Source organism: Ictidomys tridecemlineatus, chromosome 8 (genome assembly GCF_052094955.1).
Source record: "Ictidomys tridecemlineatus isolate mIctTri1 chromosome 8, mIctTri1.hap1, whole genome shotgun sequence".
NCBI lineage: Eukaryota > Metazoa > Chordata > Mammalia > Rodentia > Sciuridae > Ictidomys > Ictidomys tridecemlineatus.
This window is the reverse complement of record NC_135484.1, coordinates 22,840,758-22,866,810: the sequence shown is the minus strand read 5'-3', so window position 1 is coordinate 22,866,810 and position 26,053 is coordinate 22,840,758. Positions and strand designations below refer to the sequence as shown.

The 26,053-nt window shown below is 37.7% G+C and overlaps 1 protein-coding gene and 1 pseudogene across 5 annotated transcripts in view; one reads left to right on the top strand and one right to left on the bottom strand.

Moving 5' to 3' along the window:
- The window catches only part of Adgrg6 (adhesion G protein-coupled receptor G6), a 135,409-nt gene that overhangs the window by 105,239 nt on the left and 4,117 nt on the right, over positions 1-26,053 (top strand). For 3 of the 5 annotated variants that reach the window (XM_013362642.4, XM_040283390.2, XM_040283392.2), the window contains 6 exons: positions 3,139-3,266; positions 4,194-4,462; positions 5,836-5,932; positions 8,982-9,265; positions 21,369-21,470; positions 22,180-22,332. In XM_013362642.4, the coding sequence (XP_013218096.1) occupies positions 3,139-3,266; positions 4,194-4,462; positions 5,836-5,932; positions 8,982-9,265; positions 21,369-21,470; positions 22,180-22,332 (1,033 nt within the window). Of the gene's footprint in view, positions 1-3,138; positions 3,267-4,193; positions 4,463-5,835; positions 5,933-8,981; positions 9,266-21,368; positions 21,471-22,179; positions 22,333-24,779; positions 24,826-26,053 lie in introns of all 5 variants that reach the window. The other 2 variants (XM_040283393.2, XM_040283394.2) reach the window with 1 other exon arrangement.
- LOC120889412 (U6 spliceosomal RNA) lies at positions 6,858-6,954 on the bottom strand (annotated as a pseudogene).

The window sequence follows — 26,053 nt, the reverse complement described above, 5'->3', positions numbered from 1 at the left end:
GACTCTGTTTTTTTTTTATCTTGTTGGCCAGCCTGCTCAACAATTTTAAACAAAAATTAGAGCACATCTTTGTTTTTTTAATCCCACAAATTTTCACCCCATGTCCAAGGACTTATTTGTATTTATCCATAGACTTGCATTTTCCCTTTTATCTGGTACACTAGTGTTTTTGCACACACTTCTGGAATCCAGACTGCCATCCAGATTATCACAGCCATTGTTTCTGTATGGTTTCTGTAAAGGAACCAGCCACATTTGTTTTTAAATAGGAGATGGGAGTAGTGCAAGCTGAGTCAAAAAGCTTTTCCAGTTGAAATCACAGACATGAGGTTGTGTTTATCCCCCTCCTTTAAATCTTAGGCACTTCTTCCTGTGGGGACAGGGAGGAAGTGGTGAGGAACTGTGGGATGTAGCATTTGGCTCATGAATATACTTGGCCTATGCAAATGGCCAATGTCACATGGCAACTCTGCAAATTGTAATTTTCCTGACAACCCAGGACATTAGTGCTCTCAGGGATGAGAGCAAATCATTGAAAAAGGTGGTGGCAAGTCACAGAAAGTAACTTTTTAATGTTCTCAAAATACAAATATTTTTTTCTTTACTGCCAGAGCATGAAAATGAATAATTAAACTGTAAAATGTTTTTCCCTAAGCAATCTAGAAAGAAAATTATATTTCTTTCCATATTCTTTTTTCTTTAAAAGTGAAAAGAGAAAGTTTTCGGAAAATACTTATTTTCAACAATTATTCATTCAGGTATATGAGCTTTAACTTAATTCATTGAAATATTTTAACCGTGTGTGTTTGTGTGTGTGTGTGTGTGTGTACATAATTGCAGGTATTGAGTCTAATATTAGGTAAATAGATAATAGTTACAAAAGAGAATATTAAGAGATAGTTCATATGCAGTCAGATTTTGGCTACACATTATTTTAAGTGGTCAGTTCCTTCATATATTATTTAAATTTTATTATGAGTTTATGATTGTACATTATTTTTCCTGTTGCCATCTGATTAAACAGTTAATTTTTCCATATATATATATATATATATATATATATATATATATATATATGGAAATATGCATCTTTAGCATTATCTTTCCATTTTATACCTTGGCTGTTTTTATAGGATTATAAATTGCTTTAAGAAAATCTTGCCAAAATTCATCCGTTCTGGCCATGTGTTCATATCCTTTCAGCTTTTCCAGACCACCAAGATTTTGCTAAGAGTTTTTCTTAATTTACAAACTCTTTATTCATTTGCATAGATTTTTCTGAGTCTAAATTTTTCCCATGACACATTCACCCAGAATCATATCTTCCAATCTACAAATGTGTGAGGGATTGAATGTCCTCTACTACATTTCTCTGTAGTAAAACTGACTTTCATATTTTGAACATTAGTGTATTTTCTTGTTGGCTGGTTCAGAGGGATAAATATTTCCATTCTCCAAAAGTTCAAAACAGCATGAGAATTGCGTGTAAATGGGAATCAGTAAAGAGACTTAATTTTTATTTTAAATTTTGGTTTAATTGAGGTTTGCCAGTCAATTGCTTTATCTAGATGGCAACAGAGTTTTTTTTAAGAGGTAGTGACATATCACATGGAAGTCCCTCAAGACTGTGATTCCGTTCTCTGGCCTATGCTGCCCTGCAGTGACTGAACTGTGGTGAAGTAGCCTGTCCAAAGTCAAGTGGCACTGACTTAGAACTTCCTACAAGGTACCATGGGAATCCCATGTGCCCCAGTGTTTTGAGGAATTCTTGAATTAATAAGATTGGAAAGGACCCCTCTGACTTCCAGTACCTGCTTCTGCCGATTTCCATCACTTTGTGCATAAAGATACTATACCTGTTCCTTACTGCATCAGTCATACCTGGAATTCACTCTCCTTTTTTTTTTTCATTTTGCACAAATGTACACACATAGAAATACCAGTGGCTCAATGCCTATGTGAGGAACAGATTTCTCTTTTTTTAAAAAAAATATTTTTAGTGAAAGAAAATTTTTAAAAAGGTATTATGGACATAATGCCTTTATTTGTTTGTTTGTTTGTTTGTTTAATGTGGTTCTGAGGATCAAACCCTATGCCTCATTGCATGCTTGGCAAGCAAACATTCTACAACTGAGCTCCAGCCCTAGCCCAGGAGCAGATTTTTTGACACTTGGTGAATATTAAAGAAAAATAACATAGAGGAAGAAAAAATTTTGTTATAAGACCTAAAAGTTTAAACTGGATGTTTAATAAATCCCTTCTCTAAGAATGCTGAATTTTTGAACATTTGCATGATAGAAGTGACTTTCTCCTCCAACTAGGATTGAGTAGTTGATCTTAAGATTTATCCCTATTTCATTCCCCTATTTAAGGAGAAAAGAAGGTTTTCCTACCAGGTTTAGACTTTGCAGGTCTACCTAAGTATATTGAAATTAATGCTTCATAGTAACCTGCTGGAAAGTGTGCTAATCTGAAAGAATATGTCCACTCCACTACAACCCGAACACTGTAAATTGCCTCCTTTCAGGTCTATAGGGATCAAAATGCTGTGACCCAAAACCTCTTAGTGGCTTCTCATTTATGAAGAATAAATAAATAAACCACCACAACTTCTGCACACCAAGCTTTAAACTGACCACAATTAAAAGCCTCAACACCATCCTTAGAGCCACACCCTCGTAGCCACCACCAGCTTCTGGTTGTCTCCTGGCTGAGCACCTTCAACCCAGCAAGGAATCTAAGGGTAGGAGGGTCTGGCCACATGGGCTCCCGTGGCCTCCCTTTGTACTCATGCCCCAGTCCTGTAAATATTATAAATGGGTCTAATAACATTATGCATGGCAGCTACCTCCTCTCCAATTTCAGTTGGGGGACCTGTAGTTTTATTCTTCACCTTAAGCTGGAATTCAAGGAGCTTGGGTAAGAAAGTAATGATAAAAATACAATGTGCACCTGCTTTGGTCAGTAATTTTCTTTCACATAGTGACCCACAAGAGTGCAAAAGATGGCAATCTTAACATTGACGTCCATTGTTGGGTTATCCCCTGAGATTCTGTATGATGTTAGCAGTGAACTTTTAGTGGCACAGAGCACCACTCTGGAAGAATTCTCAACAGCTTCTTCCCATGTCTTGTGCAGGACCTTCCAAGAAGCGCCTCACAGATCGACGCAAGAAACACGAAAGTCCTCACGTTCATCACCTACGTCGGCTGTGGAGTATCTTCCATCTTTTCAGCGGCAACCCTGCTGACATATGTTGCTTTTGAGTAAGTATTTATCTGTCTGCCAAGCCCAGTGCTAACTGTTCCAAATGTGAAAGAGAAAATTGCTTTGGCTCTTGAAAACAATTATATACTCTGTGATTCATGTCGGGTGGTTCAGTTTTCAAGTTCAGGTTTCTCCTAGTATCACACAACATGAATTTTCCAGCTATGAATCTTAATTTGTAATCACCATACTTCTGTTTATAAGATGGTTTCACTGTAGGTTAAAGATGATTGACATTTAAGTAAATACAAAGTGTAAAAAGTACTTTGTACTTTCTTCATTGTACAGATGAAAATATTTTTAAAAGATGAAGGTATTTGCCTCAGTCCTGAAACAGGAATTTTTTTAAAAAAAAAAATAGGAGGATCTTTAATTCATTAAAAATTAAGAAACTTCAAAAAAATTTAGGGGCATTAGTTTTTTAATAAAAATGTCATTCTTGTACTAGAATTTTTCCTGGATTAAAAAAAAAAAGATATCTGAAAACCAGTTGGGAATTTTGTGCACAATTGGAAACAGTTTTGCAATAAAATTACTATTCAAAAAGTTTTTATAGGCTGCCCAATACTCATAAATATCTTTAGCCCTCTGCATAGTGGAACCATGTCATAAAGATGGGGCTTTCTCAACTATTACACAGTTGCAGAAGATATGAAGTTACCTCCATGCTCAAAAAAATAATAAATTAATAGAAGGAAAATCAACAGAATAGAGGTGAGGGGTCAGGAAGGGGAGGAGGGTAGGGTAGCCAGTAGGAACTGGTGTTGAAATGGAGCAAATTATGTGATATTTGCATTTATGAATATGTTAGAATGAACCCCACAATTATGTAAAACTACAGTGCTAAATAAAATAGTAATAAAATAAAAAATTTAAAAATTATTTACAATATGTGTTCTTGTGTGTGTATTTTTCTCCCTTTTTAGAAAACTGCGAAGGGATTATCCCTCCAAGATCCTGATGAACCTGAGCACAGCCCTGCTGTTCCTGAACCTGACTTTCCTCCTGGATGGCTGGGTCACCTCCTTCGGCATGAAGGGACTCTGTGTTGCAGTGGCTGCTCTCCTCCACTTCTTCCTTCTGGCAACCTTTACCTGGATGGGGCTGGAAGCCATTCACATGTACATTGCTTTAGTGAAAGTATTCAACACTTATATTCGCCGGTACATTCTAAAATTCTGCATCATAGGCTGGGGTAAGCCTCCTAAAATTTTTTTGACTTTGTTCTTTCTATCATGAAAATTGCCCAATTCTCATAAGAAAATCCAGATTTCTAAAGAACAATGCTGTTGAGAGAAACTTCAGCATTGTGAGTTATGTGGATTAGAGATACATATCCAAAGGAAGGAATCCTCCGAACTATCTTTAAAAACCCTTCTACAGGCTGGGCACAGTGGCGCATGCCTGTGATCCCAGCAGCTCAGAGGCTGAGGCAGGAGGATTGTGAGTTCAAGGCCAGCCTCAGCAATCTGGTGAGGACCTAAGCAATTCAGCAAGACTCTGTTTCTAAACTAAATACAAAAAAGGGGGGGTGGGTGGCTAGTGATGTGGCTCAGTGGTTAAACCCCCTGGTTTCATGGATTTAATCCCTGGTACCAAAAAAAAAAAAAAAAAAAAAACTTCTTCTACAGTACTCACTAAATTCAGGATTAAAGGTGAAGCCTTAGCTCCTGACTCACCACCAACTCATTTCCTGAGCTCAGAGCCAGCCCACCCAAGTCTGAAGCAGCAGCAGCTGGCCAACCGCAGCACATTTCCATTATACCTCCTGATATAAAGGCCAGCTGAGACTCCTCACTGTACTCATCCCTAAACACATGCCCATGTTGTGGAAACCAGAGGAAGAATGTGAGTTTTGTGTGTGCAGCTAGGAGACTTACAGAATTTTTGCCTTGAACTCCATCAGACATAGAGTGGTTGTGTTAGTCTCTTTGGAATTATCTCGTCTGGCTTCTTTCTTTGTCTGGGTTGTATTATTGGGCCTAACCTTTAGAACTTTCTCAAAAATCATTTTCAAATGATAACATAGAAGCCTGAGACATTCCCAAGATGTTCAGCGCCTCCTTAGGAGGCAGTAAAAGCTTTGTTCAGGGAATTGGGCTGGCATACATTTCCCCCGTAAATACATACATGAATATGGTATTGATTCTCTAGAGAGAAAAGACAAGACTGTAAAGATTTTATATCCCTGTTGTTCCCCACACACTAATTTTTCTAAAGACTTTGCCTTATCCAAAAAGGAGGGAATTAGCTGCCATTGTTGTATCTGCTTGAACTCTGATGGCCTAATGAAAACCACATTGGCTCATGCTGGATTCGATAGAATCAGGTTTGGGACCTCTAGTAGGTTCAGCTAAGCAAATAGAACTTTAATTGTTGCCAAATGAGTTTCATGTTCCACTCCAAGAAGAGACTTTGTGGTTGGTTCTAACCAAGTTGCCCTTCTAAGAAGTTTGTCTGCTGTGGTTGGGGGAGGGGGGCTCTTCTGCTTCCTTGCGATTGTCCATCTTAAAAATCAAGTTCCAGATACTTCTGAAGAGCTGTGTGTGTCCTGTCTTTTTGTAACAGGTTTACCTGCCTTGGTGGTGTCCATTATTCTGGCAAGCAAAAATCAAAATGAAGTCTATGGAAAAGAAAGCTACGGGAAAGAGCAAGGTGACGAATTGTAAGTGATATGAACTTGGGGAACCTACCTGTGAGGGACATACTCCTGTTTCCTTAAACTTAGTATTACGTTCTCATGCCAGAGTGAGGCTCTCATTTTAAAAGGTTTTAGTTCATTTGCATCACATTGTCAAGGTCTCTGCTACTCTGCAGATGGGTTTATTTGAATGTCCTGATGTGTTCAAGCTGCTTTTCTTTTCTTTTTTAAAAACATAATCAATTAATTAATTTTCACTAGGTATATATGACAGCAGAATTGATTCTGATTCATTGTACACAATTGCAGCACAACTTTTCATTTCTCTGGTTGTACACAATGTAGTGTTGCACTATATGTATAGTCATACATGTACCTAGGGTAATGGTGTCCATCTCATTTTACCATTTTTCCTACCCCCACTCCCCCTCTGCACCCCTTCCTCCCCTTTGCCCCATCAAAGTTCCTCCATTTTCCCATGCCCCGCCCCCATTATGGATCAGCATCCGCTTATTAGAGAGAACATTGGGCCTTTGGTTTTTTGGGGATTGGCTTATTTCGCTTAGCATGATATTCTCCAACTCCATCCATTTACCTGCAAATGCCATAATTTTATTCTCTTTTAATGAAGAGTAATATTCCTTTGTGTATATATACCACAGTTTCTTTAATCATTCATCTATTGAAGGGCATCTAGGTTGCTCCAACAGTTTAGCTATTGTGAATTGAGCTGCTATGAACATTGATGTGGCTGCATTACTATAGTATCCTGATTATATTTTTATTTTATTTATTTTATTTTTTAAGGAGGACAACAGATTTAGTTTTATTTCAATCAAATCACAACACTTTCTTTTCCAGCCCCTGCAAAGTTCAACTACAATTTTCTATTATAGATTAACTTTTAAAAGGTTTCCTGTGACATTACAGCAAGCCTCTTTTTTTCCCCCAAAATATGGAACACTTCATGTCATCCTTGTGCAGGGGCCATGCTAATCTTCTCTGTATCGTTCCAATTTTAGTATATGTGCTGCCGAAGCGAGCACTAGTATGCCGATTTTAAATACTTTGGGTATAGACCAGGGAGTGGGATAGCTGAGTCAAATGTTACCAGCATTTGACCCAGCTATCTAGCTGCTTTTCTATGCTAACATGATACTCCTCCGTCATCGGGGAGTTTAGAAGCAGGATAGGTACTGCCTCCTCCCTCTAGGAGACCCATCCTATTTGAGAAAAGTCCACAGTAGTCCTACCTCCTGAGGCCCACACAGATCTTCAGGAGAGTTCAGTAGCAGTGTCTTACAGTGAATGACTCAATGCCAATGTGAGTGCTATGGAGAAATGGAGAAGATGGAGAATAGGGAGTTCTTGAATAATTTGGAAAATTTTCTTCACACAATGAGCTTGCTGAACTTCAGGTCTTCTAGTATTTGGTTAGGGGAGTGTGCTCTTGTATCTTATCAGTGATACCACGCTGCCCCGTGTCTATGGATTAGATGGAAGCTGAGTGAGCAAAGAGCGTTCTCCTTTTGCAAGGAGGTCCATAGCACCACTGTCCATGCACATTTCCTGCCTGGGTCACACAGCTGCGTCCTGTGGGTGGTCTCCTATGCACCCTTCCCTCATGGTCTTCCTTTCTTTCACATTTCTAACATGACACTGGAAATACCCCACAGGAACTAGGGGGAATGTTGGACCTAGGTGGAAAATTTTAGGATTAGAGGGACTTCTATGTGTAATGAAAAGTTTACCTCAGGGATAAGTAGTGCTATTTGTGACCTTAATAAAATATGTTGCAAATAAAATAAGTAAATGAAATAAGTTCAAAATAAAGGAACTAAAAATGTGTTAAAATTTCCAAATAAAGGAACTTATAAAGTATGTTAGCCAGTTCTTGCAGGACGTTAAAGTGCCTCTTAGTAATTTGCTGTGACATCAACAATTTCTCATTTATTGAGTATTTACTATATGCTAGTAGGTTCTAGGATCCCAAGATGTTCAAGACAGCTTTTGCCTCCGTGGAGGATAAGCTCCAGTGTGGAATACTCCAAAATGACGACCATTTACACTTGAAGTTAAAAATAAACTCAGTTACATTAAATCATTCATCCAACTGTACCTAAGAATTTCCATAGCATAAATTGGGTACTCAGGCATCCACACATTATAATGCAGGTCAACTTTACCCATAGAATACTTTACAGAAGTAGTTTTCAAATTCATTTCATTTTCTTATCTATATGTCATTCTGAGTGTTAAGTATATAGTATATCCTTCTTCATCCAATAAGAATGTTTTATAATTAATGTAAATTTTATAATTGTACACGATAAGTGTCCATGTAAGAATGTCAAAATTTTATAAGGTGTTGTCCCAACTAGACTAGTCATATTGATAGGAATTACTTTGCTGTAATGAATCCATATTTAGTTGTGACTTAAATAAGGAAGAATTAACTTCACGTGATAAGAAATGTGGACATGGCATTCAGTGACACTGAATTTGTGTTTACAGAGTTAGTGGCCAACAATTTCAGAGCTTTCTGGGCCTCTAGCTCATTTTCATGTTTAAATACAAAGAAGAAATAGGGGCCTTGCCAACTGAGACTCTTAAGAAAAAGCTATCCCCAAAGTCCCTTTGCAGATTTCTAGTTCCATATTATTTTGTAGAAAAATCTCACAGGGATGCCCCATAACAACAATGAGCAAAAATGAGTGCTTCAAGTTCTCATTCTTAGAGCACAAAGCTCACTAGAGAAAAGTTCCAACATAGTTTGGGGTGAGCCAACCAAGCGTGTTCAAATACCTAATTAGAATTCAAGAAGCCACTTTGTTTCCATTTTAATGTTGACTGAACTAATTAGATATTAAGATGGTGGCCATCCAAAACCAAACAAAAAACCATCTATGAAAAGATCAAAGAAGAAAGTGAGGGCCAGGGAAGTGAAATGACTTCCCAAAGATTTTTAAGAGAGAAGTCTGCAGTCAGCCCAGGGAAGCCAAGAGAAGTCTTAAGTAAACAGTCTAAGGTAATAAATCTCTTTTCCTTTCTCATTTCTTCTTCTCTCTCTGAGCTGTTGGATTCAGGACCCAGTGGTATTTTACGTGGCCTGTGCCGGGTATTTTGGAGTCATGTTTTTCCTCAACGTCGCCATGTTCATTGTGGTGATGGTGCAGATCTGTGGGAGGAATGGCAAGAGAAGCAACCGGACCCTGAGAGAAGAGGTTTTGAGGAACCTGCGCAGCGTGGTCAGCCTGACCTTCCTGCTGGGCATGACTTGGGGTTTTGCTTTCTTTGCCTGGGGACCCTTAAATGTAGCTTTCATGTACCTCTTCTCCATCTTCAACTCACTGCAAGGTAAGATATACGGTACCTGAACAATTTCAACTTTCTTATGTTTATAAACAGCTTCCTTTTGGACTTTCTTTTGTCACTGTTCTTAGTATTTTGCACAAGTATAGGCACAAATGGGAACAAAAAAAGGTCATTTAAAAGGTCTGGAGTGATCAATTAAGTGTCAGTTTGCTTTTTTTTTTTTTTTTTTAAAATTAGTGATGTATCCCAAGCACCTGTGGCAGTGCCTGAGATAGTAGGTGCTCAATGAACATATGCTAATGCATGAATGAACATGGAGCAGGAAGGTATCTAGCTGAGCCCCCAATGGCAAGTTTAAAGGGCACCAACACTTTTTATCTTCTTTCCATTGGGCTGAGTATTACTCTCGATGAACTTGTCCGATGTTGCTTTACAATGTGTGGCCAGATAAGCATTTGGAAATACGTAGGGACAGAATCATTTCACACTTGAATCCTTGACTCCTTGGATTTCAAAATACATACCAACTCTTATTCAGAAACTTTGTGTCTTTTCATGAGATATGGCAGGTAGTTTATTTTTTTGCGGGGGAGGACGGCAATATTGGGGGTTGAACCCAGGGCATAGTGCATGCCAGAGTCAGGCAAGCATTCTGCTACTGAGCTACTTCCCCAGCCCACAGTTAGTTCAGTGTAACAAACACGTGACAATGGCCTTCTGTATACAGAAACTCATGGCTTCCCTCCAGGAGCTTACAGTCAGATTTCTGATTCCACAACAGTATGCCCTAGTATAGTCTATAATGTATTTAACTTATTTGGGGGAGGGGTTGAGTACCGGGTCACGAAGCCACATCCCCAGCTCTATTCTAATTTGTATTTTATTTAGAGACAGGGTCTCTAAATGAATTGCTTAGTGCCTTACTGTTGCTAAGGCTGGCTTTGTACTCGCAATCTTCCTACCTCAGTCTCCTGAGCTGCTGGAGTGTGCCACCGTGCCTGGCAATATATTTAATTTTTAAGATTAGTTGTATAAAAATTACTCTTAATTAAATGACATTCATTGAGATATCAGATGTGCCTGTGTTTGACAGAACTCCCCAGGTCAGAAACATGATGAGTTGAACACCTCAAAGAAATTGGATGGGTTCTCCCTATAAGTATATTCTGAGAAAATTTTAATTTACGCACAGGACCGTACTGTTCACTGCTTGTCTTCCTAGGTCCATTACTAGCTCATAAATGGAAAAAAAAAAATGTCAACAAGTAGGTTCTTGATGATTGTCAAATGGATTGCTGGGTGAAAGAAGGGACCAACTCTGGGCCTATAAATCCAGCCTGAGACTCTTCTGGCATAAATATACATTAATTAGTTCAGCAAATTTTGTTCGAGTTCACTCTCCCATAACAGAAGACAAATACAGGCTTGTTATCATTAGTAAATAGAATAGTAAGCTCAAGGGCATCTCCAAAAGCTGGAAACCGAGTATGTAGCAGATAAGTACATCTCCACTGGGATCTCCTGCGAAGTGAGTATTCCTCTATTTAATCTCTATAATATACGCCATCAAAGTGCCTACATAAATATTGACAGAGGTGTCCATTGACATTAAAAATTCCATGGTTTTACGTTTCAGGATTGTACATGAAAGGCCCAGGGATCTGCCAGCCCCACCTTGGTTTTGCTTTTAGAATTTCCTGGCGATGTCAGCAACCTCCAGCAGCTGCAGTTGTCTGTGCGGCTCTGTTTCCATTAGGGAGAACTGGGATGTTTTATTTTTCTCAGCATGGGTCTCCTGTCAGGAGGGAAAAATGTTGTAAACCATCATCAAGTCAGGGTTCTTCATAAATCACCGACTTTTAAGACTGATTTTAAATTATATAAATTCAGAACAGATTTCTGCACATCCAGTGATATTAAAAACACCTCCTAAAAGGGAAATTTAAATTAAAAAGCAGTGATACAGAGCGCATGTGCCTACCAACAACTTCTTACCAGCCAGGCAGTACAAAAATGTCTTGGGATGCTATGGAAATTTACTTAATGGTTTTTATTAGTGAGTCATTCTTCCAGTTGAGGCTTTGTTGTCAGGAGTCTGTGCTTTATTGAAAGAAGCTTGTAGGAGCTAGACAGTTGGGCTTTTGTTGATAGTAGTGTTGTTTTATGGTCCTGGGGATCGAACCCACTGAGCTACATCCCCAGCCCTTATACAGCTTAAAGAAACAACTGCTGGAGATGGAGGTTCAAGCCTGAAATCTCAGCAACTCCACTCGGGAGGCTGAAGCAGGAAGATCAGAGAATTAAGGCCAGCCTCAACAACTTAGTAAGACCCTAAGCAATTTAGCAAGACTCTGTCTCAAAATAAAAAATAAAAAAGGTTGTGATTCTGTGGTAAACTACCTTTGGGTTCAATCCCAAGTGAGAATTTTTAAAAAAAGAAAGAAAGAACAGAAGTAAGAAAAGAAATGATACTACTAAGTGACTGTAAGATTTTTTTTTTTCTTTTGACTGTAAGATTTAAGATGAACCCAGGTAGTACTTTGGCAAACTATGTCTATTGCCTTTCTGGCTAGCCTTTTTATCTTATCCAACTTTTTACTTGGGACCTTTGCTCCATGGAGCATCCATTATTCTAGGGGACACGAGTGCTAATCAAGTATATAAAAAGCACCTTGTAGTGTTGCAAACATATGACAGAAGACATGAGGTCCAAACTGAAATCTGAAGGATCATTAGGAATTAACTAGAGGAAAACTAGGAGTGGAAGTTGGGTAAAGAGTATTTCAGGCACAGGATTCTTCACAAGAGCAGTGGGATGTACTTGAAAGCTGTTGAGCATGTGACATGACATGATCAGTGGTGCATTATGTAGAGATGAAGCTGAATACAATGTGGGGACGGGGAGAGAACATTCCAGTAACATGTGTAAGGAGAGCAGAGGGAGGCTCTTGCTGTGGTCCCCCATAAGGTGGCCCAATATTTTAGACTTTCGGTGGGATAGGGAGCTGGAGAGATGTAAACAGTCAAGAGAAATTTAGAAAGTATGCTCCTACAGAAATACATAACATTGGTTTGGCTGTTAAAGTAAACTTATTTTTCTAGAATGATCAGGGCAAGGAGGTTTTTTTTTTTAATTTTTATTATTTATTTATTTATTTATTTTGGTAATGGAGGTTAAACCCAGGGGTGCTCCACCACTGAGCTATATACCCCAGCTCGTTTATATTTTTGTTTTTAAACAGGATCTCACTAAATTGCTAAGGCTGGTTTCTAACTTGAGATCCTCCTGCCTCAGCCTCCTGAGTTGCTGAGATTATAGGTATGCACCACCTTGGCCTGCAGGATTGTCTTGTTAATGTAATGTTATCGACAATGGATGTCTAACATTGTAAGACTCCACAATGGCTAAAAATTTAGAATGTGCCTCCAAATTCTGAAAACAAAGACAATGCTAAACAAGTTTTAATCTCTGTCAGACACAGTGTGTAGCTAAGCATCTAAAATTCAGCAGGGTTCCTTATTGTCAGTGCTATGTGATACCGGGCATTGACAGAGGTGGGACCTCGGGGCTCCTTGTTAGAGATGAGTCCTCTGTGATACTGGAGCACATCTGTCAGGGGAATGGCTTTTGATAGGTTTCTTTGCACGTATACCTCTCCAAAAATTTGTTCAAACATGTTTATACAACCATTTATCTTTTAGGATTCTTGTGTGCAGATACACGAGTGTGTGCAAACACACTTACATGTATAATTATATAAGCACTCACATTACTGTATAGTTTATTAAACTTACATGTTTTATTTTACTTTTTTTAAAGTTTCATACATATTTGTATCTTTATATATACTTACAGACAGCCACATAATAAAATTAAGAAAAATCATGTGAAATGAATATCAGAAAATTACTATAATCTGTGTGGCCATAACTAAAATTTTACTTGAATGAACAAGTGAATTTACTAATTGAATCAAAGCTGAAACCAAGTTTATTGTTTTTTAATTTTTCATGGTGTATTATTTTGTTCTTTTTATGTTATCTATTTCACTTAATTATTTGTATAATAGTCATTCTGTTGCCTTTTTCCTAAAAGTAAAAGATAAATAAGCCTTCCCTTAACACAATGCAATTATATACCTACCTGACTTGCTATTTTGGATCTTCCCAGATTAAGACTGGTGGAACCTCGTGTTAAAATTTTTAATTTTTTCTAAAATATACAACTTCAGAAAATTGTAGACAAATAGTTATGCAAAAAGGACAAATATTTGACATAAGTAGATGATACTTTTCATTGAATTATACTTTAATAATTCATCTTAAATAAAAGGCAGTTCCCTGGTCACTAAGAAGATCTTGGCCAGCAGGAATCCTGTTGGACATTGGTCTCTTGGCCATATCCAATGCATTTGCAGAATTGAGCTCTTGCCCTAACATGCAGCCTGTGTGACAGCTGCTTGTTATACAGGTGATGAACTCTTATCTCACACTGTACTATGAATTCATCAACCGTACAAAAGTATTTGACATCAGCAATTAGATTAGGTTTCTCCAGTATATAGGGAAGATTAGCTTATCTGAGATGTTCATCAGGATGTCAGTCTAGCTCCATATCAAGAGCTTGATCATCAATTTCCCTTTTCCAGAAATGGGAAATGATATTAATAGCTCAGGCACAACCAGAATATCTGAAAGCATAAAAAGATAAAACAGTTTTGCACGTAGACGCTGCTATGGAGAACACAGGAATATTGTCAGTCTACACAGAGATAATGTTTGTCATTACTAATTATTTTGATGACCCAGAGAAACAAAAATAATATGTATTCATATAGTGCATGGGGTTTACCAAACACTTTCAAAAAACATCTGTGATTTTATTCCTTCTTGCAAATTTGAAAAATGGGTGCCTAAGAAAAAAAATGTTGTCACCATTTTATAAAGGAACAGGCTCAGATGAGTTAATGACTTTCCCAAGATCAATTTGAGTCTGATGGTGATATATTTCAACTATAGCATATATGAAAATGAAAATAACACATTATGAGGGGACAACATATAAGCAGACTAAACTTACTGTACCTTCAGTTTTTTATTTCCAACTTTTAAGAAGTGTATATCTAATATCATTAAAAATTGCTAGTAAATATACATTTAATAAAAAAATATAATTTAATATCTTATGCTTATTCAGCAAAGATATCATTTAGCAAAATGTTATTATAATCTAATTGGTAAACTAAGAAAGTTAAGTTATGAGGTAAAGTGCTTTAAATTCCACCTAAGTCTCCCCTGCACTGGAGACTGAGGTCCGGAACCTCATGAAAGTTAAGCTGTTACATAATCACACAAAACATGGATCAAACTGGTGTCAAGGTAAAGAGATCGTCCACCTTTCAACCCACCTAAAACCACATCATGTTGGCTAAAATATTACACATGCGAGGAAATAAATTAGTCATCTCTTTGCAGGGCACTTGGTGCCAAAGAGAAATAATTTGCTAAAGGGCACCTTCACTGTATGAAAGAAAGACTTCAAGAAGTTTTCAAAGACAGCCATAAACCTTAGAGATGCAGAGCCCAGCAACCAGCTGGCTTTGTCTGATGACAACAGTATCCAGAGGCCTGGGTGCAGGTGTGCTGGGGAACTCAGGTCATCCAGACCATTTCTTCAGTTACCTAGAACACAGGCCTCTTCTGCCCAAATACTTGCCTTGATTAACTTGACCCATTTTCCCATCAAAACTCCAGAACCACTCTGTTTTTATGGCCTGATTAGGACACCAGGGACTCATTATTACTTGCTCTGATTCCATCCCATATCCCTGGAACTGCTTATGTCTGCAGTCTTCCTAAATCTTCTAAGTCTTTATCTAAATCTTTCTAAATCTTCATCATCCAGATTAAGAAAAAGTCCACTTAGACTATTTGTCCAAATCTGTTGCTGATGATTCTGCCAAAAAGTGTCAGTGGCCGTGAGTTGTTAAAGACTTCACCTAAGAGAAGACGACTTGGAATTGTTTGTCATTTCCCCTTCCACCTGGGTTGTTGTGAAGGGCCTTTTTACAGTTATGAAAGAAAGACATATGTGCTGCCTTGAATTTTACTGTGTGATAATATCCAAGAGAACTGTTTCTGGCAACTTTTTAAAAACTTTTCATCATCAGGCTAAAGACCTGAGAACATTGGACCAGAAAGCCACATGTCATTTCCTGAATCAAGTCGAGAGAATGAGTTCTATGAAGGAGCCAAACTTTTAGTCCAAATATCTTAAGTATATCTTTTTATTTCCTCTAAGATGCTCTACAAAGACCAAGATTAAGAACACACCCAGACAATCTACAGTGAATACGATGCCAATATTTAGAAATAGACTTTTTCTTAAAAAAAAAAAAAAAAGCATGTTACTTGAATGTGTTCTGAGGCTGATGACAGGATCATATGTTTAAAAAAAAAAAAAAAAAACCGTGACCCCATGAGAAGTTTCAGAGTGTTCCTCTGTCCCTTTGAGACCTTCCTTCAGTGTGTGTGCTGGGCCAGCCCTGGCCTGCAGAACCCTTCTAGGAGACTCCTGCAGGGGGCGATATTACATTCTTCCCTAGCAATACCCATAGGCAGGCCTAGGAACACCCTCCATCAGTTGAAAGTGTTTCTCATTTTCAATGAGAAAGTCATGAAATTTACTGAGGATTAAGACATTTTGATTCTTGTATTGTAGTTCTTTTTTTTTAAGTAAACATAAACCTCTGGTTAGTGAAAGATGGAGGGGTAGAGAAGGCAGGAATCTGTTCATTTAAATCTGGTTACAATTTGTTTTTCTTTTTCTATATGGAATACTTTCATATAAGAGAAATAAAGAACCAAGGTAGTTATCAGATTGAAGAAACTAATGCTAAGGAACTCTGTCTTGGATCCATTTGAGTGATAGTAGTTCAAGCTAAAATTCACCAAAAAAGGACCATTGTGAGATATCTTGTGTGAGATAGGAAGGTTTCATGAAAGCAGCACAAGCCGATCAAGATGAAGTAGAAGCTTTTAACTCTAAATTTCACTTTAATTTTAGCTTCCAGCTTTTGTGGAGCATGTCCCTGTCTGTGTGGTCAATGAGATAAGTTTGTGTGATTCCTGGGTGACACAAAGATGTTCAAAGGGGCAATGGACCTTTATTAGAGTTTCATGACTTTAGTTCTGCTTCAGACACCGCAATCTATAAGGTGATGGGGAAACCTTTGGATTTAAGAGAGGATAGCCCTCCTTCGTCCATTCTCTCTTCTTGTCTGCCATTCCTCCCTGAAGAAAGGCATCCAGTTTGTCTGCCTATCAGCGTATCTTCCATTGTTGATCTCTGAAGAGAGTAGAAGGAATTTTGTTATAATATTTATTGTCAGACTAACTTAAATCTATGTTGAAAGGGCTCACTGCTGCAGATATTAAGATAACCTTTTTGGTGAATTTTACTCTGGTTTAAAATGGAAATGTATCTCAAGGCTAAAGAATTCACCCTATTTATATAATAAATGTAGTACCTTAGGATTTTAAATGTATTCATTTCTAAGAATTCTAACTTCTCATGCTTGTTACCCAATTTTATCCATAGCATCACAATTCCTAGTGAAATATGGAGCTTTTATGCGAACTCTCTCTGTTACATAATCTTAGAGGAGCTGTTTCAGATTTTTAATCTAATTTACATACCAGTATCTCTGAAACATTTTTGGTGCCTGTATATTTACAAGCAATTGTGGTTGCTTAAAAATATTCAATGTCATCTCATATTATGTAATTGTGATTTAGAGCGGCATTACATAACCTAAAAATATGTTTTGTTAAGTCAGTTTATTTTACTTTTAACCTCATAATTTCTGTCTGGGGTTAGCATTTGATTCTCAGAGTAATTCATGCTTTAGCTCCCAGCAAGGCTGCAAGGCAATTCTGTGATGTAGGTTTCTTCCAGTGTCCTCAAACACCAGACACAAACAACCTCAGAAGTTTTTTTCCTCCCATATATATGAACTGGATAATGCAAATCAAAACTACATTGAGAGTTCATCTCACTCTAGTCAGAATGATAATTATCATGAATATATGTAAAAATAAATGCTGGCCAGGATGTGGGGCAAAGGTACACTCAGACATTATTTGTGGGATTGCAAATTGATGTAGCCACTTTGGAAAGCTGTATAGAGATTGCTCAAAAATCTAGGAATGGAACCACAATTTGACCTAGTAATTCCCCTCCTCAGTATGTATTCAAAGGATTTAAAATTAGCATACTTCAGTGACACAGCCACATCAATATTTATAGCAGCACATTCAACAATAGCTAAGCTATGGAGCCAACCTAGGCATCCTTCAACAAATGAATGGATAAAGAAAATGTGGTGTATATACACAGTAGAGTATTACTCAGCCATAAAGAAGAATGACATTATGGCAATTGCTGCTAAATGGATGGATCTGGAGACTATCGTGCTAAGTGAAATAAGCCAACCCAAAACACCAAAGGTGAAATGTTTTCTCTGATATGTGTGGAGGCTGAACGATATTACGATAAGTGGCCCTGGAGCCTCCTCTACCAACAGCCTTTGTTGACTTTCCCTCAGGCTTCCTCTTCCTCCATCTTTCACTCCATAACTTCCACCAGCTCTTGACAACCTAAAAGGATCTATTAACCGTCTCAAGTTATTTATACACTTTTGCTTTATTACACTATTGGTAAGACAAAATATGTTTGCATATTAAAAGGATTTTCTGCAATAGCAAACTAGTTAGGAAATTTGGTAGTTATATGGAAAGCTGTTGAAAAACAGTCATATTCAGCCATCTGGAGTGTAAAGATGAGGTTGGGCCAGTGGTATCTTTGCCTTTGTTCCAGAGAGGACAGCCCCAGCAGCCTGCTTCTGAGGCTATCTGTCTGTGGAAGAAAATCGTTCCTTACTCTGAGACTTCTGCACTTACGTAGGCCAGGCCGGCATGCAAGCACGTGTCTCCTGAGAGCTCTTCCTCCCAACGGCAGCACAGGGAGCTCCAGGAAGGGCCTGGCCTGTTTGCTGGCTTTCTGAACAACTGAAATTTGTTTCATGTTTCTTAGAGTTTTCCTTTTGTTAAATTAGAACTTCCCTACCCTGGGATAACATTTCAGACAAAAGGAATAGGTTGCTAGGATATAGTTCCTTCACTAATTACCTTATTACCAATAAAGTAAATGACATAATATATATTTACATAGCTATATATAAATAACAAAATAAAAAACAGTAGTTTCACAAATTATATAATTTATATATACATATATATACATATATATGTATATATATATATCTGACTACATATAAAATGATAGTAATAATAATGAAAATCATGACAGTATTACTTCACTTTAGTCACTGAATGCCTTAATTATACCTCTTGGAGATAAATTTGCTTGGAACCTCCCAGGAACTTTGTGAAGGGCTGTTTATATATTTGAAATCAGTGAAAAAAAAATATAGTGAGCCTTTTCATAGTAACATTTCTCTTCAAAGCAAAAGTTAATCATTCTTCAGTAATTTCAATGAGACTCTGTAACCAGTACCTCATAAGTGCCAGGCCCTGTACCTGGGGATCATCGATGGCCAAAGAGAAGTTAATTGAGAGGATAATCTACCAGAGCCATTTCACTGTGTTCAGGACCCATCGTGTAGAAATCTAGCTACTCGTCCTCTTCATATTAATGTAGTTTCTTCTAAAATAAAACTTTGGCCCAATTTGAGTTAAGATATTAAAAAAAATAAACCATGGAAGTGTAACCTTGGACCTATTTTGCAAATTTAACTATATGTATCAAAAGAGATATACATAAATACCTTTTCCCACTTTTTCAGTTATACAAGCTACAATGTCATTTTGAGATTTCTCCATAGTCAAAAGGAACAGGTAAATTTAAATTATCCGGTGAAAGAGCTTCAGTAATTTTTACTTGTATGCCATTCCATGCTAGATCCTTGACTCCATGAATTCTAGGATTGTTGACCTTGTTCATGATTGACACTCCAATTCCTAAAACACAGTGCTTCCTACTTAGCAGAGCTGTATAAATAGCCACTGAATGAATAACTCTTCTTGGAAACTTTCTTCACCTCCGTACTCAAAAGTTCAGTTCAAGCCCCAAGACCCCCTAGAGAACTCTCCCCATGCGGCTATGTGGCAGATTATTAGGGCAGAATCTCAGCAACTCATTGATGGGCTTTCCAGAAATGTTAATGTTCAATCTATTTTCATTGTATTTCCATCAGCCCCTATTCTGTGCACTGCTCAGTCCTACTTTCAGTGCTCCCCCACCTCCAAATACATGTAAAATTGGAATCTGCTCATGTAGACTTGATGATTGTTAAATTATGGCTGCCATGGTTTATTCATTCAGTGAACATTCTTTGGGTTGCTGCAGAGTGCCTGACATCGTCCTGGGAACAGGCAGCATAGTGTTGGAATAGATAAATATCTCTGTTCTCCTGGAGCTTATTATATTCTAATAGGAAACAAAAATCAAGCAAAAAAAATATATGAGGGCTATAAGACTATCAAGCACTATTCAGTGCTCAAAAGAAAATAGGTATGTGAAAGGGAGTGAGAAGAAGTTAAATGGAAACATTTATCAACAGTCATCATCAGTTCATCCTAGACCTGAATGAGAAGTAGGAAGCAGCTTTTGAGAGAGCTGAAGACAGTGTTCAGCACGATATTGGGCAGGAATGAGCCTGATACACTGAGAAACAGAAGGTGGTGAGAGCGGTTTGAGGGTCATGTGGAGGAACCTTCAGTTCACAACATCTGGGGTTTGAGATATAGCCAGATAAAGATGTCCTAGAAGCAATGTCGTTGGAATCCTGGTGGTGTATGGGGAGAGAAGCAAGTGGAACCGAGCAGAAAAATCAATCTTGAGCCTCAGAGATGTGGTTCTTATAGTTTAGAAGTTCACTCTCTACTGCAACACTGGAGCCCTGGGAGAGATGGAGAACCAGGACCGAGTCACAAAATTGTGTTATCTTTGAGGAGTAAATGAGAATAATCTTCTAAGGCAGTAGAGAAGAAATCCCCATAAAACTTGGAGAAATTGGCATTGAGAACAAAGGACTCTCCCATTGTTTGGCTGCTTCCGGAGGCTTGTTAAGACGCCACAGGAATAGAGTACACAGTGTGGGAGCTGACACCCCCCCTGCCTGGAGCAGTCACAGGTTATAGGGTGTGATGGCAGCCTGTGGGGAGTAGGCTTGGAGGAGAAGGTGGGAAAGAAGTGGAGGTATCAAAAAGTAATAACCACTTCAAGAAGTTTTACTGAGGAAATAAATGAAGTTGAAGCTGAAAGATTAGAGATTAAAGGGAAATTTTTATATTTTTTAAAAGGGTTATTAGATTGTGCTTATTAGGTGATAGGGATGACTCATATAGAAAATAGGGGAAACTGAGGCTGCAAGGAGAAGGTTAAAGGGGGTTGGCCTGCAAAGCACAAGTGACACAGTGTTTGATAGGCCCAGGGAGTGGCTGTAAATATGAAGACTATTGCCCAATAAGGAGGTGTTTCTGTGTTAAAATATTGAGAATCTGAATTGGGCCAAGTGGAGACAAAGGATTTTTCTGGTTTGAGGTGTGTTTGAACAACATGTAGAAATAACCATTTTTCTAAAGCCCAACCTATTATTCTGATTATAGCTATAATAATCTACCTGTAAAACAGCTCAAGATTGACAAATTGAAACAGACAATAAGTTTATGGGTGATTTTTGTTTTTTCTCTCTCTTTTTTATTCTATGAACAGTTTTCACATGCTTTTAAGACAGAAATAAGGGAAATAGCAAATGCTTTTAAATTGAATGTAGCTTGTTTCAGCTTGGTTTTTAGGTAAGTCGTAATGAATGTGGAACAGAACAGGCAAAGGCAGAAATTGGATCCATGCAGTGATTCTGGTTTTATTTGAGCCATTGTGTTCTTTTCCATAGGATTAAAATGTCTACTACGAACTCTTGAGATTGCTTTCCTTGGATCTTTGTTCCTTAGTAATGTAGATATAAAAACTTTAAAATTAAAACAAATACATGTATTTTATAAGATTCATCTTTTAAAATGTGTCAGTTGGCCTCAGTGTTTGTATTTTCTATTGTCACAGGATTATTTATTTTTATCTTCCACTGTGCAATGAAAGAGAATGTCCAGAAGCAGTGGAGACGGCATCTCTGTTGTGGCCGATTTCGATTAGCAGATAATTCAGGTAAAGGGGCAGGTTTGTCATGACGTATTTATCTAAGATTAACTGGAAACACTTGTCATTTTCTGTTGTCAAAGCAGCTCAGGCCCAGTAGGAGCAGATTGTAGAAGTGGAGCATGTGAAGATTCTTAGTTGGAATCTTGGAATATTAGGGCTGAAGGGATCTGAGAGCACTGGATACATCCCTTCTACGAACTGCAGAGAAGCATGAATTCCAGGCAGCTTAAATGATTTGCCTAAGTTTTAATGTCTAATTTGACAGCTCAGATTATCCACTACACCAGACCCTCCTTTCCACAATTTTGAAGTTCTGAATTACATTTTTAGGTGAAGAGATTATATCTCAATTTAAAAACATTTGAAGAAATGGGTTATTTTTTTAAATTACTGCAGTTACTTCTCACCCTAGGATATTGATGCAAGATTTTAAATAATATGTACACAGGTTCAAAGTAGGAAATTTCAGTTTCTTCAGTTTATTATTGTTGTTTATTTTTATTTAGTTAGTTTTGGTACCAGAGATTGGACCCAGGAGTGCTTAACCACTGAGCCACATCCCCAATCCTTTTCAGTACTTACTCTAGCTATTGTTGGCATGTCAGAAAATCAGATGCTCCAGATAGGCAAAGCAGTGCACTGATAATTTTTTTAAGGACACAGCGTATTATATTCCTGGTAAAGGAGATTGGTAGAATGATGTCATTTCTTTCAGATTGGAGCAAGACAGCTACCAATATCATCAAGAAAAGCTCTGACAATCTGGGAAAATCTTTGTCTTCAAGTTCCATTGGTTCTAACTCAACCTATCTTACATCCAAATCTAAATCCAGCTCTACCACCTATTTCAAAAGGAACAGCCACATGGGTAAGTGCTTCTGGCATCATAAAGATCTTTTCTGGTCCAGTTCTCACGTTACATTTCCATGGCAGAATCAGCTCATCCGGAAGTTTGATGCATCACAGTGCCTGATAGAGTGCTTATGTTAGATTTACGAATATAAAATCTATCTGAAGATCTTCTCCAGCAACTTTATGAATATTTTATTCTCTTTAAAATTTTATAATCCATCTATTCCTGCAAACCATATGATGAACCGAGCAGTATCGTAACTTTATCATTTGATTGGAAATTTAGTTCTCCTTAAAAATTAGAATATTTTGTCTAAAAAGTTAGCATTTTTATTTTTAAAATGAAGAATTTATTGCAGAATATTTTAGGACGGTGTGAAAGTACCCTCAGGGTGGCGTGGGAACAGGAAGAAGGGCAGTCTAGGATGTGTTTTATTTACAACTTAAATCCTTAAGCATTGGAAGCCTTGTTGGCAACTGTTCCTTAGGTCACTGATGAAATAGGGAAGAGCAGATGGCAGTACTGGGAAGGTGACAGGACTGTTAGAAGCATGGGGCTTTCTTCATGTCTTGCCTTTTCATCATATTCACGGCAGCCACAGACTCTGTCACTGAGCAAGTCTGTGGATGATCCTCATGACACCGTGGAAATAATATTTTGTGGTACTTGATGTTCACTTAGTAGCATGAGGAGCTGTCATCTTCTAATCACTTTAAAGGGAAATGATAGAATTGCTACTTTTAAAGACCAATTGAATCTGTTGGCAGACAGCTCTTGACACTGAGCAAACACTACTTCCTAATTAAAGCTACTTCTGAAAGGACAAATGGAAATAACTTTTAAGTTTTCTAATTTGTTTAACAATTACCTATGAACAGAGGTGAATGGCACAGAAAAGATTGATATTCAACTTTTTGCACAGAGGGCAAAAGCCAGGTGATATGCCTGTAATTGTTCATACTGGGAAAACTTGGATGACAGGTGGCCCAAGTCCTTACATAGTCCCTCCTTGTACCACCTTCCCTGTCTTGCCACTGGTGTGGCCCCTGCTGGGAATTATGGTACTACTGTGGAGGAGGTTTGAATGTTCAAAGTGTCTTTAATTTTGGAATTAAAAAAAAAAAAAGATCTGTAAACTCAGAGCAACTTAGAACAGCAGTTCTTAAAGTTTCTTGGCAAGACATTTGTGGGGAATTAAATGAAAGCTATGGATTCTCTTTTTGAATAAAGTGCAGGCTTTATACCAGAGATTGAACCCAGGGGTGCTTAATCACTGAGCCACATCTCCAGCCCTCTTATTTTTATTTTGAAGCAGAGTCTCGATAAATTGCTTAGTTCCTTACTAAGTTGCTGAGGTTGGCTTTGAATCTGTGATCCTCCTGCCTTAGCTTCTGGAACCACTGGCATTACAAGTGTGTGCCACCCTGCCCAGCTTTTTGTCACATGCACATTTTTGCGTAAAATTGAGAGGCTTGTTCACCCCTACTTGAGAATACCTGTGTGAGGAAATTGGTGACAGGTGTACAGCTTAGGATTATTCTTCCTGCTTGGTAGTTCCCTGGAACAAAATCTTTTACTTATAATGAACATTTTAAATTTATTTTTATTTTATTTAATCAAACTTAAAAGTAAACACTTAATTTCCTGGTTTTTTTTTTTTTTTTTTTTGTTTGTTTGGTACTGAGAAGTGAATCCAGGGATGCTTAAACACTGAGCCATATCCCCAGCCCTTTTTTATATTTTACTTAGAGACAGGGTCTCTCTGAGTTGATAAGTGCCTCACTAAGTTTCTGAGGCTGGCTTTAAACTCGAAATCCTGCTGCCTCAGCCTCCCTAGCCACCGGGGTTACAGGTATGTGACACCGTCCCCAGATAAATTCCTTCTCTTTCTAAAATGAAAATAATTAATATGTTGTCAATAAGTTATGAGTGAATAAGCACTAGACTAATTAAATTGTTTTCCTCTTACCACAGCTGAGAATAGCTAGCCTAAAGAAATTTCTCTTAGAAGGGGGAAAAGATAAAAAGGTAGGTCTTCAGGAATATCAGATATTTTTGAAGTATTAGGAAAAGACTGTTGTAGGATTCTGGGGAAAACTGACTAGAAGATACTAGAGGAAATGCAGAAAGGCACACTCTATTGTTTCAAAATGGTATTTAAAAAAATTTTATTGTTTTAAGAATGCATTCATGTTTTTCTCTTTCTCTTAACCAAACCAAACCAAAATAAAATGAAACCCTTGGGGCTGAAGGGCTGTTGGCCACTAGTATGAGGATATAGTGAACTTTATGTTTATTGTTTATATGATATAATAAATTTGGTTACCCAATCAGTTCTCTTTGGGACAGTTCTTGGTTCTGGGAATCTCTAGGGTATGCAAGAAGTCACTGCATATCCTCTTGGATATCTAGTTGGTTTATTTCTTGGAACTGATCCCAACATTCATATGTTTATGGTGTAGATAATTCCTCCTAAGAGCATTTCTTCAACAAAAGTGGATCATCCAGGTAAACTTTTATCACTTTTTGAATGCATGAATTTTTTGCAAGGTAATAAGAGAATATTTGCATGGATTAAGTTAAGATTCTTGCTGCACCAGCAAAATGGCTTGTTCTTTACAATACTTTTCAGCTAGCACAATGATATTCCTGCACTGAGCTGGAATTTTCTGAAATTTCAAATGGCAGCGTGCTGTGCCGGCTCTTCTCTGCATGGGGTGTGCAAGCTGCTCCTTCTAGGAAATGTACCATGCTCTGGAATGAGTGGGTCACATATTATGTAACATAACCAAAAAAGCAACATTTGAAAGAAGGATATGATTTTTTAAAAATTTTATTATTTTTACTCTCCAGTGCTCTGGTGGGTTACTGGATATGCCATGGTACATTCATAGAAGTCATAAAAGAGATGTCATCCATTCTAAGCTGCTTTGTTAGGATTTTCATCTGCTTGAATTTCAGCATAGGTCGAACGGAGTTCATTTCTCTAGCCCCTGGTTTTCAGATTTACAGTTGTAACGAAGTCCTTATTACTCATAAAGTAATATCTAACCAGAAAACTGAGAATAATATATATATATATACTAGTAATAGATATATAACCATATATATCATAGTTAAGAGTATTGTGTCATTTATATGTACACACTATATGCACATCCCTTGTTTAGAATTTTGCCTTGTTTGGAAGTCACCTTTTATGTGAAGTGCCATCCAATTGGATCATATCCTTGCAGTGGAACTGACTTTAAATCACATGCTCCTGGAAGTTGTCTAGGGAGTAAAAGGAGTATATTCTTGACATTCCTCTCAGGACATGTTGTTTTCTTTAAAAAAAAAAATCAAACACGAATCATTCATTATTGGGATTTAAGTCAATAGAAAAACTTCCCAACAGAAAACCAATGGCTAGTGAATTCATGAACTTGAAGAAAGCTCAAAATCAGTCAGCTTGCTGAGAGCCAGATGAGTGGGACCTTGTGCTGTGACTCCCCCAGGCTTTCTCTCCCCAGCCCTGGGACATGCTTAAACCACTTTTCCATGCTTCCATCTTCCCCCTTCTTTCCATGAACCATGTTTTCTTCCTCTGGTTTCCTTTAGTGTGGGGTGAGAGTGCCATTTCCTGTGTTAGCCCCCATTTTTGTTTAGTGTCCAGTGAAAGTAATAGTTGAGCATTTGAAGAGTTTCCAGAGACAACAGATATCCTAATGGCAATTTTGAACAATTGTTTTTGGAT